General features: G+C 42.4%; 1 protein-coding gene across 1 annotated transcript in view; it reads right to left on the bottom strand.

Annotated features, from left to right (window-relative positions):
- Window positions 1-396: 396 nt before the first annotated feature.
- mta3 (metastasis associated 1 family, member 3) overlaps window positions 397-14354 on the bottom strand; it is a 72688-nt gene continuing 58730 nt past the window's right edge. Inside the window, exons 14-17 of the mRNA XM_039738321.1 lie at window positions 9568-9790; window positions 7643-7732; window positions 6180-6332; window positions 397-541 (exon numbers count right to left, since the gene is read on the bottom strand). Of these exons, the coding sequence (XP_039594255.1) occupies window positions 438-541; window positions 6180-6332; window positions 7643-7732; window positions 9568-9790 (570 nt within the window). The 3' untranslated portion in view covers window positions 397-437. The remainder of the gene's footprint in view (window positions 542-6179; window positions 6333-7642; window positions 7733-9567; window positions 9791-14354) is intronic.

Genomic DNA, 14354 nt, shown 5'->3' with positions numbered 1-14354 from the left:
ATAAAATAGTCCATGGTGCAGACCCAATCATTTCTTTGAGATGAGAATTTTAGCACTGTGAGTATAAAGACCTGAAAGTAAAAAAGCCTAAAACTAGGAACGAGATTCTGAGCTAACTTAGGGTCTCTGACTCAGTACAACACTGACAGTCCTGTCTACGTCAACAGACATACAAGGCCTGGGGTCTTCCCTAAAGCTTTGGTGTTAGCAATGGGCATTCATTATTGTACCCTCGACAGAATTAAATTAATTCCTCTACCCAGACAAGGGTAATGTGTCATGGATTGAAATGCTTAAAATGCTTCAAATTCAGAATTTGCTCACTGCTAACAATTTCATCTTCACGACTACAGCCTCAAATTGCTCGATGAGATGGCTCGCTACTAAAAACCCACCTCGTCTCCTCTGAAGCCAAGAAGAAACCATCATCGGGGGCATCAATCCAGTTTGTCCGGTGCTTCCTGGCCGTTGGACCACCATCGGACCTGACAATGGTCACTCTGGGATTGCCATTCTGCAGGTAAGGGCAATGCGCAGATCCCTGTTCAAGGGTTTAGATGAGAAAAGAGTAGTGTCACATAAAATAGCTGAAAGTGAGCAAAGTGACCAAGTGGTCTGGCTGTGACTAAGTACCATTTAAACCTCTGTTTAAAAAGAACAGTTACACAAGGCCTTCATTTTGATACATTCTGACTTCATTTGGGTGATGTTCATGTCATATTGGGCACACTCGCACTGGCAATGGGGTCTTTATAATATGTCAGCCACTTCAGCATATACGCTTTTTCTGCAGGTGGCATGGCCCACAATGGTTTCTGGATGTCACTGACCTCAAAGACATCTCCTCCTTAGACTGCCTCTTCATTATTTCAATCAGAACTGCATGCTGCCTTCCTGTGCTGCGAGACTCATGCTGCACCCTTGTAAGCACTATGGGGTCCTTTTGCCAACTTGCTTCATCCCTGTGACATAAACAGCTTCAGAGGATGAAGCTTTCTAAGAAGCCTCACTGTGGTGTGAATGAAGGAAGTTAGCAAGTCATCTGGGATATGGTGACTGGTTCTTGGAGCGTCAAGAGGTAAGAAGGTGGAGAAAGCTGGCGATGGTCATTCAAGCTACTCTGTTTTCTGTGTATTTTTAATGTAACCTGTGCGTTTATGTGTACAAAGTTTGTTAGCTTTTTACAGTTGCACTGTAAGTATGTGCAAGTGCTCCAAGTCTGTGATCAGCGGAGAGCGCTATACCAAAATAAATTGAATGTGGAGAAGCGACAAGGCAGATGAACAGACAGGGACTGTGTGAGGTGTCGCTGTACAGCAGAGCAATGAAAGGGATTCTCGGTATTCTCAATAGAAAAAAAAATGGTCAGTAATATAGAAGATCAGGAAATGTTATCAAAGAGGACCTAGGAATGTCAGGAACCTTCAAAGAGGAGGATTATTGTAGACAAGAAGGATCCTTTCTTCAAATAAGCCATCTTCACAGTGGCATATTTGACTAGAATTGATCAAGAACCCAACAACTGGTGTAAACAGCTTGACCCATTAAACAAGCAGTTGAGGGGTCAGTCTCAGGGTGGTTGAGGCAGGCAGTTTTGTAGTGAGGGCCAGCGAGAGAGAAAACCTGTTGTTGTCCAATACGATACCCTTGCAATTGTCAGTGGTCCTAAGGCCACTTACTTACTTGGGTGGCGTGAGCTCCCCTTTGGCTTAAGTGGGTAACGCTGCTCCTTACTGACTAGAAGGCCCTGAATCTGTCAGTGGCCATTCAAAGCTAGGATGAGAAACCGGGGGGTGGGGGGGCGGTCTTAAGCTATCTGATCCAATGGCAATCTGCTTTCCAGGGATGTGCTGCATTATTTTGCCAACAGGTGGCAAGATACTCTTAAGGGCAACCTTACCAGCTACACTGAGTGTTGAATGCCATGCTCTTGTGTCTCTTAATGACAGTAAATAGACATTGGGTGGACAATCAGGGACTGTTGAGATTTTGAGGAGTTCATATTTTCCCGCACAGAAGCAGTTCTGCTCAGATGTTAAGTCTGGTCATCCTTTCAAACTCTCATCAGTCACAGACACACTGAAAGACTGCAGCTGGAATGAGAATGAGAAAGCAGGATGGGTCTGAAAGTCTAACATAGCAGACACTTACCAGTATGGCTCCAGTGACATGATTAACATGCTCTGTGGAGAAAGGAGAGAACAAAGTATTCAGAACAGACTCTCAATGCACCAAAGCAGTCAGGCCTGTGCTCACAGTGACCAGGGTCGTCTAGGGACCTCACTGGAAGTTGTGCTAACACAGCAAGGGTTTTGAGAAAACAAGATCATAGAGGAGTACTGAGGGAATGGAGGGAGGGGGAGAGATGACATCTGAGAGGTCACCTGTGTGGTCATGTGACACAAGGGAGGTGAGTGATGTCACTTGTAAAGTCAGGAGACATGGCAGAACAGGAACATGGGAGAGCAAAGAGCAAACATATTATTCTACCTGGTCGCCATGGAGGTTGCTATGGAAACACAGTGTTTACTTTCTTTTTTTATTTCCAAGAGTGCATTTCAATCTGAAATAATGGATAGCCTGACAAGAAAAATGTGTGATCATAGCAATTATAGTCTGTACCCCCAATAGCAGGGAGTATAGTAGGACCATCACCTCCCATGTGGGGATGATACAGAGGCCCACCTAGATTACCCTGTAATCTGTGACATACAGTACACCCAGCTCCTCACATTTCATGCTATCACACCTCTTGTTCCACCAGTCTGTCCACTTTGCCAGTTAAATACATTGGAGGTCTTTGAGATAACTATATGGACCAACTGCACACCAAAAGACTCCCTCAAGAGCTCCTACTCAAATGAGAAGTGGTAAGCATTTGTGCCTCCAGTTCTCACCTCCCAGAATAAAAATTGTGGGCTGGGATGGCGATACCTCGGTTTAAATTCTAACCAGGTCTCTAACTGGGTGTAATCTGCCCGTTCTCCCCATGTTAATATGGGCTTTTCTGATAGGTACTCCAGTTTGCCTCCCTCGTCCTAAAAGTTAATTGGAAAATGTAAATTGTGTTGGCATGAGTGAGTGTGGGTGTGGAGAAAATACATGTGCCCTGCAAAGCATTGGAATTCACTCTGGGTTTGGTTTTTGTGAATTTATAATTGTATTCAGTCATTATAAAAATGGGTGAATAGAAAAGAAAAAAAAAAAAGACCACCATCAGGGGGCGATGTAACCAAGCAGGACTTCTCACCCACCCGATGGCCCAGTCCATGTACATCATGAGCACTCCCACCCAGTGCCAATGTATTCTTCAGCTTTAAGTCACATCATTGGCAGTACTCAAAACTCATCGGTCGCAACAAGCTGTGTGTCCAATGGAGTAAAATGACCACCTTGGAATATATGGCTGCACTTCCTCCCCAGATAAAAAGCCTGTTTTGAAAGTACCATGCCAGCCTCCTCACAATTTTAAAGACTCACTTCACAATGGCTCCCAATCTCTGGCACTGTCTTTCAGCGTTTGCCTAAAACTCTACTTCAGTCCTGATTACCAGGACGTGTTTTGAGCTCCATCATCATCATCATCATATGTGCAGTATGTAGCATGGCATGGCCTCATATGTACAGTCGTGGCCAAACGTTTGGAGAATGACACAAGTATTAGTTTTCACAAAGTTTGCTGCTTCAGTGTTTTTAGATCTTTTTGTCAGACGTTTCTTTGGTATACTGAAGTAGAATTACAAGCATTTCATAAGACAATTGCATTAAATTTATGCAAATTTATGCAGTGTTGGCCCTTCTTTCTTTTTCAAGACCTCTGCAATTCACCCTGGCAGCCTGTCTTTCAATCAATTTCTGGACCAAATCCTGACTGATAGCAGCCCATTCTTGCATAATCAATGTGTGTAGTTTGTCAGAATTCGTGGGTTTTTGTTTGTCCACCAGCCACAATTTCTCACAGGGATTAAGGTCTGTGGAGTTGCCTGGGTATGGACCCAAAATTTCGATGTTTTGTTCCCCTAGCCACTTAGTTATCACTTTTGCTTTATGGCCCGGTGCTCCATCATGCTGAAAAAGGCATCGTTGGTCACCAAACTGTTCTTGGATGGTTGGGAGAAGTTGCTCTTGGAGGAAACTCTCATTGAGAACTTGTGGACAATTCTGAAGCGGTGGGTGGACAAACAAATATCCACAAATTCTGACAAACTCCAAGCATTGATTATGTAAGAATGGGTGGCTGCCAACAGTCAGGATTTGGCCCAGAAGTTGATTGACAGCATGCCAGGGTGTTGTGGTGTGAAATGTCGCATACAAGTTGATAAATATTTTGTATGACTTTATTTGTAACTTAGGCAAAGCGATGTAATATTAGTGTTACATTAGTGAGAAGCATTCATGTTTACCCCCCTAAGACTAAGTCAGGATAGTAAATTTTACGGCACGGTTGGGGGATGTGCCTAAAACAAGTTTGGCAAGTGATTCTCTGCAGGACTCTCTCAGTCAACCCTCACACGAAAGCCAGACTGCCAAGCTGGCAAACATCTTTGGAGGGCAGGTGTGAAGGTATTCTGTGCCCCATTGGTATGAAGTATGGCTGTTTGGAATTGGCTTTTATCAGAAGCCTTTAAGTACCATGACGCCCTATTGGCTGTCCAGGTTGGACAGAAACTCTATATATTTGCTTGCTTTACCTCGCTCTCTCTCTCTAACACCAAACTGATGAAAGAGCATCTCACACACCATGAACTGAAAAGAACAACACAATGAAGAGTACAGCTTGGGATTCTGACAAAGGCTACACATCTCTCTATTATAAAAAAAAAAAATCTTGCGCAGATACGAGACTTTTCTCCTGTGACGAGACGTGATCTTTTGAAGAGAGGCAGAGAGACACTTTCACGTCCTGCGAGACGATCAAGTCACGTCATACTTACAACCTTTGGGAGCAAGTCCCGTGATACACATGCCGAGCAGGTTAGAGATAATGGAAGTGGGAAAATTCGAAAGTCTCAAAAAAATGTAACGAGTAAAGATCGCATTAGCGCAAACAAACAGAAAATCTTACTCGGTGAAATAACGGAACAACGAAAAGAGATCGATTAGTGTTTGATGATGTCTTGGGGAGTGGAGAGACAAGGCAGTGAGACACAAAAATTCAGCTGCTGTACAGGCTTTTAAACGTTTGAAGTGCCGCACGAAATGCAGAGCAGCAAGCCAGCAGCTGATCGAGCAAAGAGGAGCTAAAAAAAAACTGTTATTTGTTTCCCATTGTAACACCATTTAAGAGGGGTTTCGGAGGAGCGGCCGTGTCTCCTTGGGGTGTGTTCAGCTCCCCTCTTCACCATGGCGCATAGCGCTGGTATGGGGTTGGCGAGCGAAGCAAACAGGGGGCAAAGCCCCCTAGTTAATAATACCAAAGGGGAAAGTAGAGTAATATATTACTCTAACAAGATAAAACAGGGCGAATTGCAGAGGTCTTGAAAAAGAAAGAAGGGCCAGCACTGCCAAACTTAATGTAACTGGTAATAAAAGCCTTTGAAACGTATGAAATGCCTGTAATTCTACTTCAGTATACCACAGAAACATCTGACAAAAAGATCTAAAAACACTGAAGCAGCAAACTTTGTGAAAACCAACACTTGTCATTCTCAAAACTTTTGGCCATGACTGTACAATATGTAGCATGGCATGGCATTATATGCACGGTATGCAGCAGATGGCTACAAACTATCCTTTTGGCATCATGGGCAAGGCAGGTACCAACCGTGCATGGGGCGTCCAGTCATCTACCGACTGATGAGGAGCCAGTTTAGGATCCCAAATTACTGCAATGCGCATTCATTGGTATATGGAAGGAAAACCAGAGCGCCAGAAGAAAAATCCACAAAGGCACAGGGAGAATGTAGATATTCTACAAAGACCAGCAGCCAAGCTAATCCTTACCATCCCACCAGTCTTTCATTGGGCTCCAAATTTTCCTTGCCACACGGTAAAGGTTTGTCAATTTCACTTCATCCTCTCCTCCCTCGGTGTTTCAATTTATCTTTCATGTCGACTTCAAGTTTACTGTCATGGTGTACACATTACAATAAATTTGTAGTTGTGTATACTCATCTACTGTATAGCCATTATATTTAAAGATGAAATGCATAACAGAAGATAAAACGACTGGGGCTTACCTCTGTCTGTCCGACTGTGATGACTGTAACTCCGTTTCCCCAGAATGCTGAGCGGTCCATGATTAGGCACAGCTAATAGGCGCTTAGCAGGCTGGCATCCTAGGCTGGGGATTGTCCTCATTAAGCGCAGGCTCCTGGGTGGTGGATGGGCTTCTGAAAAGTCACAGAAAAGACGTTAGCCGGCTCAACTCTATGCATACGTTGCATGTAAGACTGCTGACTGACAAGCCAGTAGCCATTAGTTAAATTCATTAAGCCCAGCATAAGAACCCCACACTTTGCCTATAAGTTGCAGTTACCCTGCTACGCCAACTCTTACTCCCCCACTCTCCGTCACTCACAGAATGCTTACTGCCCGGTTTCTATTGCTCTGCCACTTTCCTTCTCTTTTTCAAACACCTTTATTTAAGGAAACATAACACCATAAAACAAAACCCAGTCAAGCAATTTCAGAACACATAATATGCCCGAAAGACAACCCATGAAACCCAACACTTAACCCTGGCCTGAACACGGACTCGCAATATACTATAAGATATTATAAAATCCAAGAGAAGGAAAGATTGTAGTGATCCTGTCATCCGCATAAATAATCAAGCCCAGGGTTCAAGAGTTCTTGTACCATAGAGTACTCAAGTATTCCAGAGATAACTACTGGAGTAGCTTCCAGTCACGTCATCCAAAGTCCCAAAACAGTCCATGTTCAGACCGTTAAAAGTAGGCCACACCAATAACTTACAGACGGGTCACAGCAGAGCAAAGCTATGGCCTACCAGTCAGCCCAGACATTGTGCCTAAGCTTGCGATACCCCCATGAATATGTGTTGTTGAAACCAGAGCAGCATGTAAAATTTAAAACTAGACCCTCTACTTAGAAGAAACGACTCCCTTCGTCAGTTTGCACTTCCCTTTCCAGAAACACTGACATTTTCCTGTTTGTCACGATTTTGCAGAAGTGGCCAACACACTGGTAAGGTGACAACTGACAGGCAATTCTCTTTTCACATGGGAGCCTATATGAGTTTGTCCCTTAACTGCATTTGGTGTCGTCTGTATGAAGTTACCTAGGGCTGGCATCATCATGACCATCAAAAACTGGGGGGTAACTCAGTGGCATAGTCCATATGTAGACAACAGATATACTCATATTTGGAAATATCTGCTTGTATTAGAGGGGCACCACACACACAAACTTCTCAGTTTGGACTGTCACCCATTACTACACCATAAGGGCACAACTACCAGCACGCTTGGCCCATCAATATCTTATAACAAGCTCAGACTGCACCCTCAAACATCTTTCTATTAGCCCATCCTTTCTGCCTAATATCTGTGGGCTAATTATAGGCCCCACCACATCATTAACAGGTGAAAACCTCTCCCCAATGTGCCATGACCCATGTCAGCCCAGACCAACTGGATTCCCTTCCCCATAACAACCAACCCCAAGTGTGGCCACTCACCAAGATACTGCAGGACGCTGGCCAGAGGCTTCCTCTCTGTGCTTTTCATCTTTGCTGCCCTCTGGCTGCCCTCAGGCACTTTACTCTCATCTGCAGGAACAAAGAGATTGGAGGGTTACACCTCCTTTGCCTCCTCTTCTTGGAGCAATCTGTCCCCTCAAGCCCAAGAGGAAGGGACCTGAAGGAAGAAGTCACCTACCCCAAAAATCCCACCCCTGCCCACACCTCACCTGAAACTCTGCTTCTAGAAGTACGGCCTGGATGGTTTTGACCTTCACTTCACAAATTCCAAATCCAATGGTCATTTTCTGTGAGATCCTAGGTAACTGACAACATCTGACAAAACTTCAAGCCTCTCTAGCACTTCGCACATCTCTCCATTTACCAAATACCGAGAGATGATAGTTTTAAAGGTGGATTACTGAGGCAAGTTAAATGGAAGAGGAGAGAGAAAGAGAGAGAAGCCCATTTGGGTCACGTACTTGTCTAACAAATAGCCAGTTTGCCAGCTTTACCATCTCAGAAATAGGCATGGATAATTGCAGGCTTGGTAGGAAAATTACTAACGATGCAAGAAAGCCAAACATTTAGGTAGAGAGCGTCTGCATCGCCAAGAGCTTTAACTAAGGTCAGTCATGTTAGAACTGTGACCAACACCACAGCCTTAGGGGCATGAAACACACAGGCTTTAAGTAAATTACTCACTTTTCCAAATGGAAAGATTACTTTCTAATACACAGTGTCAAAAGAGACAAACCATTAAAAATACAACAAATCATAGTTAACACACTGGTGGCACTACTCTGTACAAAATGACAGGTTCTAATAATGATAGCCATATCTACATTGTGGCTTGATCAGATAGACGAAGGTAATGTGGTGGTCATTGGCTTGCCACTCTCAATGCCGAGGCTAACCTGAGCATCAACAATTAGGTGACATAAAAGTCACATCAGGTGCACAGGTGACAAGTTTTGACTTGCTTTCCACCACCAGACACATGCTAGACTCCTCCTCCTTAGGCCTTCCTCAGTTTTAAAGTTTGAAAGATGAATGCTGTTCCAACACTTGTATTAAGATGAACATTTTGGTTATTGTTATACAAGAGTCCAGGGTGCAAAGCTCAGGCAACCACACTTTTAAATAAAAAAAAAAAAATAATAAAATCATTTTAAGGGTTACTGAGACTACCATCGAGAAAACTCCCAGTCATATAGTCAGAAGCCAGCAAACAAGGGGCTTTTTATTTGGACACAGGAGTCATGCAAGAATACAATGCACTTACCTGACTGTTCATTGATTAAGATAGCCTATTAAACCAAACATGCTGCAGGGTCTTTACAAAGCGTTCGAAAAGTAAAAACAGTATGTGCAGTTTACACAAGAGAAACGCAGAAGTAAATTCGGTACATTCTAATGCACTCCCTAATTGGTGTGACAGTTAGAAACAATAAAATTGGGAGTCCTGTAATAATGAAAAGTATAGAACTGCCGACTGACCACCAAAGATTGTACAACTCTCCCCAGACCCAAATGCTCACCCAGTGGGTGCTCTTGATCCATAAATAGTAAATGTGGAGGCTGTGAAACAAATGACTGCTTGAGGTGTGTGGAAAAAAATGAGATGGGTGGTTGTACTGGGGACCCAAACAGAGGGTTCCCCGAGGATCACTTACTGGACAAATACACAAATCTGACAATCAGACAAAAATGCTGATGAGGCACAAATGGGGAAATAAACCCAAAAGATGGGAAAAAACTGGTCAAAGGAAATAATAAAAAGACACAAAGGACGTGGCTCAGGAATTGTTTATTGCAAACAAAAAATAAAATAAAATTTAAAAAAACAGAACAAAAAAAAAACATAAAACAGGAAAGTCTGGAGGATGAGCGCAGGCGAAGCTAGGAATTGAAAATGCTCTTACACTCTGCCTTTATGGCAGCACAGTTAATCGGGACAAAGGGCCGTCGGGCTGCCTGACGCAGCCGCAGAACATCCCGGCATACATGGCGTGTTAGCTTGGTGATGCGTGTGGCCTGCAGGAAGAAAGCCTGCCGTGTCTTCACAGAGGATTTAGGGCTGCCGCTATTCCTGACAGGCACCAAATGGGCAGACTGGCGTGGACCATGGCTCCGAGAGCGTGGTTCCTGCAAAACAAAGGAAGGATGTCATCAGGGAGGAAGGTGTGACAGACAGAAAAGGATATGACAAAAATTAAAACATGGGGGCAAGTAGATCTCCCATTTGGAAGATCTTGAAGACTTCCTTATAGAGTTTACTTAACTACCTGATCAAAATGCAGGAAAAAAGCAATAAAATGTTTGGCCCACCTCATCTGCATTCTGCATTCAGCAACCTTTGCAGCATTCTCATCACATGAACTCGGGTCATTTGTATTTCCTGGCAGGTAATTTTTCTTTTTATTTCCTACATTTTGTGCAACCAGGAACTGTCGTAGATTGGCCTGGGGCAATGAATTGTGCTGACAGGTTGACCACAAGCACTAGCGCCCTCTTACAGATCCATTAGTAGTTTGAACTTTGGAGAGTTAGCAGTGAAGACACAACTGAATACAGCAAAATGGATGGACAACAAGGTTCAGGCTTTATAAAGCATGTTTGAAGATGATATTTAAAACGAATTTGAGTCATCCATACTAAATGATAAGTTTTACTTTTAAATTTCATCCTTTTTGACTAAACAGGGGGTTAAACATAGCGCCAAGCAGTGTCGTGAAAAACTGAAAAAACTAAAAAGATGACTAAAAAAAATTTAGAATCATAATAGTAAAAGTGATTTTCACAGATAAAACAACAAGTGGTTTTGCATGCTGGACACCATTCTTTGTCACAGACCAGCATACTCTGAAAATGTCAGAAGGAGAGATTCAGCGACAATGCTTTTGGAGTCCACCGTGGATAAACAACAGGCGTCCACTTCTGATACATCGTCTATGGAAAGGATTTGTATCTTAACAGTAACATTCATCAAGTTAGTACATAATTTTTACCATTCTATAATGCACTGACAATCTCTATATATAATCTTCATTTGGATCTTGATCTTTGTTTGTCCACAAATGAATTAGAAGTACCACCACTAGATGGCAGTAGAGAGACAGCTAAAACATAGGCATTGCATTAAGAATCTCCTCCAGGCTTATACTACTGAAGACTGTAGTACGCCAGTCACACCTCAAAACACAGACATTCAAACTAAACAAATTGTTGTGCTTTAAATTAACTAAAGAGATCTTCATTTGGATCTTGATCTTTGTTTGTCCGCGAATTCCGCGCATGCGTAGACCACCTTCCAGTTTAGTACGTTGTTGTTACTCACGGATGTCAATAATGTGCCGGAATAACGAAAGGGGTGGTGGACAGTGTTACGCTGGTTAGCTCCTGAGGCCTGGTTAGAGAATGAGATTGCCGAAGATAAAAGGTACGTGCCTACGTAACATATGAATGAAAGAAAGACACGTGGGTAAAATGAATGACAACGTAACAGCACGTTCCGGAAATTATTATTGTTACGTTGTAGCCGGCGAGTGCTGCGCGTCTCACAGTTGTACCGTGGCTTGCTCACATGTCAGTGAAGTGATCCCTATTTATGCATTAAAGAGAATGGATACCTATGTGTCCCCTTTTATAACCATTGCTTCGTGTATATTGCCTTGTGTGGATTGCCACAAAGCAACCTGCGAGATTGGAGAAAGGTTGAGATCGTGAGAGGAAACGACAGCGTCGTGAAAACGAGACGGACTGTGAACGGACAGAAGAAGAAATGCTCCTACACCACCACATAATTACTATTCGGACAGTGATTCCGAGTAGGCCGTTCCTATCGAATCAATATCCAAGGGTTTTCTTTTGTAATTTTGTTTCCCTTATAAAAAAATCATAATGCTGTGCGACGAAGGGCCCAGTTCACGACTGGCAGCCGCGTTTAAACAGGGAGCCTTTCACAGACAACTTTAACACGTGCAATGTAGTTGGGTGCACATGGCTAGTAGTTTAATATTTATGTATGTACCTTAATCCACTTGTTCAGACTCATATAATAACTTCATCTGTGCTCGTTTGTGCATGATTCATTATTAATTTCGGATGAGAAATTTCTATAAGAGATTACAAACGTGCTATAGATTTGCAGCTTTGCTAAGTAATAGTTAATTAACACTAGAATGTTACAGTGGGAAAAGAATCCCCCTTTGAAATATTCCCATTTTTTTGCTTTACAGCCTTAAATGTAAACACACAAACCATTATTTTTTCCAGCTTTACTTACTCAATGCAATCTATACCATCCAAGTTAAAGATATCACAGCTACAGTTCAGAAGAATTTTAACAAAATAAAAAAACAAATGGAGACCAAAAAAAATCTCAAACGCTTTATCAATCCCAAGCAGCCCAGTAAAGCCCATAAAACTGGTAAGAGGAGCTACCAAGAGGCCAATGGCCACTTTGAAGGAGTTATAAGATTTTAAGGCAAAGAGTGGTCATTGTGTGCATGTGACAACAATTTCACAAGCGTTCCACAATTGTGGCATGTTCGGGAGGGTCGCAAAGAAAGCCACTTCTCAAGAAAGGCCACATTAAGGATTGTTTGAGCTTTGCCAGAATGCACCTTGAAGATTCTGATGCCAGATGGAAAAAGGTCTTATGGTTAGATGACCAAAATCGAACAATCTGGCCTCAATAGCAAATGGTACACCTGGAGGAAATCCAATGCAGCTCACCATCCACAACACACCATACCTACAGTAAAGCCTGGAGGTGGCAGCATCCTGTTGTGGGAGTGTTTCTCTGCTGCAGGACCTGCGGCTCTCGTTAGGGTAGAAGGAAAAACGGATGGGGCAAAATACCGTCAAATTCTTGAGGAAAACCTGCTACCCTCTGCCAGAAAGTTGAAGATGGGCAGAATGTTCACCTTTCAACATGACAACAACCCGAAGCACACAGCAAAATTGACCACACGGTGGCTGAAGGAGAGAAAAGGGAATGTCCTTGTGTGGCCAGTCAGAGCCCAGACCTAAATCACACTGAAAATATGTGGAAAGATTTGAAGATAGCAGCCCACCAACGCTCACCATCCAATTTGACCGAACTTGAACAGTTCTTTAAAGAAGGGGGGGGGGCAAATATTGAGTAGGCTCGATCTAAATGTGCAAAACCCAACAGACTCAGGGCTGTCATTAAAGCAAAAGGTGGTTCAACAAAATATTAACATTGGGGGTGATCCTTAATTAATCTCATATTTGTCTTGTTTTTGATTTTTTATCATTCTTCTAAACTGTAGCTGCAATATCTTTCACTTGGATGTTATAGGTTGTATTGAATAAGCAAAGCTGGGAAGAAATATTTTTGTGTGTGTTTTCTTTTAAGGCTGTAAAGCAAAAAAAATGGGAATATTTTGAAAAGGGGGATTCTTTTCTATACCCACTGTATATGCTTCATACCAAACAATGTCTGCCCTTACTGATAATAAATGATGCAGTTCTGCACAAGGTGTGCCTGATACTGTGGCAAAGCTGTCAATATGCAAAACACTCAGCCCACATATGCAGACTTTGCACTTCATGTTCCACGGTGTGTAAAAATAAATAAATAAATATTGCAATGCCATTTTAAGCGAGTTTATAGTAATTTTGTACCTTACTGAAATAACTGAAGCGCCCACGGTTTTCAGGTTAATGTGAGTGATTACAAGTGTGACATTTTCTCATTAATTATTTTACAGCGGTCTGCTAAAGACAAACAGCATTTCATATCTGCGAAACAACGTTCAGTAATGTTGATAACAGAGGCAGGTAGGGATTTGTCAAGGGGATATGCAAATGAATCTAATTGTGAGGCTTTAAACATCATGTATTTTGCATACAGGTTATAGTTGTTGTGATGTGTGGTGGGAACGCAACACAAGAAAGTGGCCGGGGCCTAAATAGTATAAAAATGCATTAGCTGCTGAGAACATAAAGTTCCCATAATGGGTAAGCACCCAATGATGATATAAAGTAGCTTCAATATCAGGACAACAGTTTTTCCCGTAAAAATGGCTGCCACTTTTTCATGAAAATGAAAGTAGGATGGCATGTCATTCTGATCTACTGAGGAGCCAATTCATTAGCCCAATCAATACCAATCAGAATAAACAACCTCAAACAGATCTGGAGGATATTAGAGTCAGAAACTGGTAGATGTGGAAGCTCAGAACAAGCAGGAAAAGATCACCAATCAGTCAAATTTCATACCCATCCTACTAGTATAGGAGAAACTTGAAGGAAATACTCCCGCCACCTCCTTACTGACAGTTCAACCAAAATTAACTGCTGTGTTATAAAAAGTCTATCCGGACAGCAGTTTTCATTTATTATTTAACCATTTGTTTTTGGCCAATCAAGTATGAAATCAACAGGATTCAAAGGCATCCATATTTCTACAGCCGGTGTGATGGCAGGTTAAGTGACACATTAGGGTCATGCATAGAGTCCATGGTGAGAGTTGAAGCGTCAAAAGTTTCCAGGAAACACAATATGTTTGAAAAGCTACAGTAAATGCTGTTTGTTCAGAAAGGCTTAAGTGAATTGATATCAAACTGCGAACTTTTCCACCACCAGTTTGAACGTGTACTCAGATATCTTATTCATACAGCTGTGGCAAAAGGACTCTGCCTTATATTTTGATATTTAATTCTATGCAGTTTGTCTGTTA

This window comes from Polypterus senegalus, chromosome 16 (assembly GCF_016835505.1).
Source record: "Polypterus senegalus isolate Bchr_013 chromosome 16, ASM1683550v1, whole genome shotgun sequence".
In the NCBI taxonomy this organism is placed as follows: Eukaryota; Metazoa; Chordata; class Cladistia; order Polypteriformes; family Polypteridae; genus Polypterus; species Polypterus senegalus.
The sequence above is the reverse complement of the archived record's forward strand: the minus strand, read 5'-3'. Positions and strand labels throughout refer to the sequence as shown.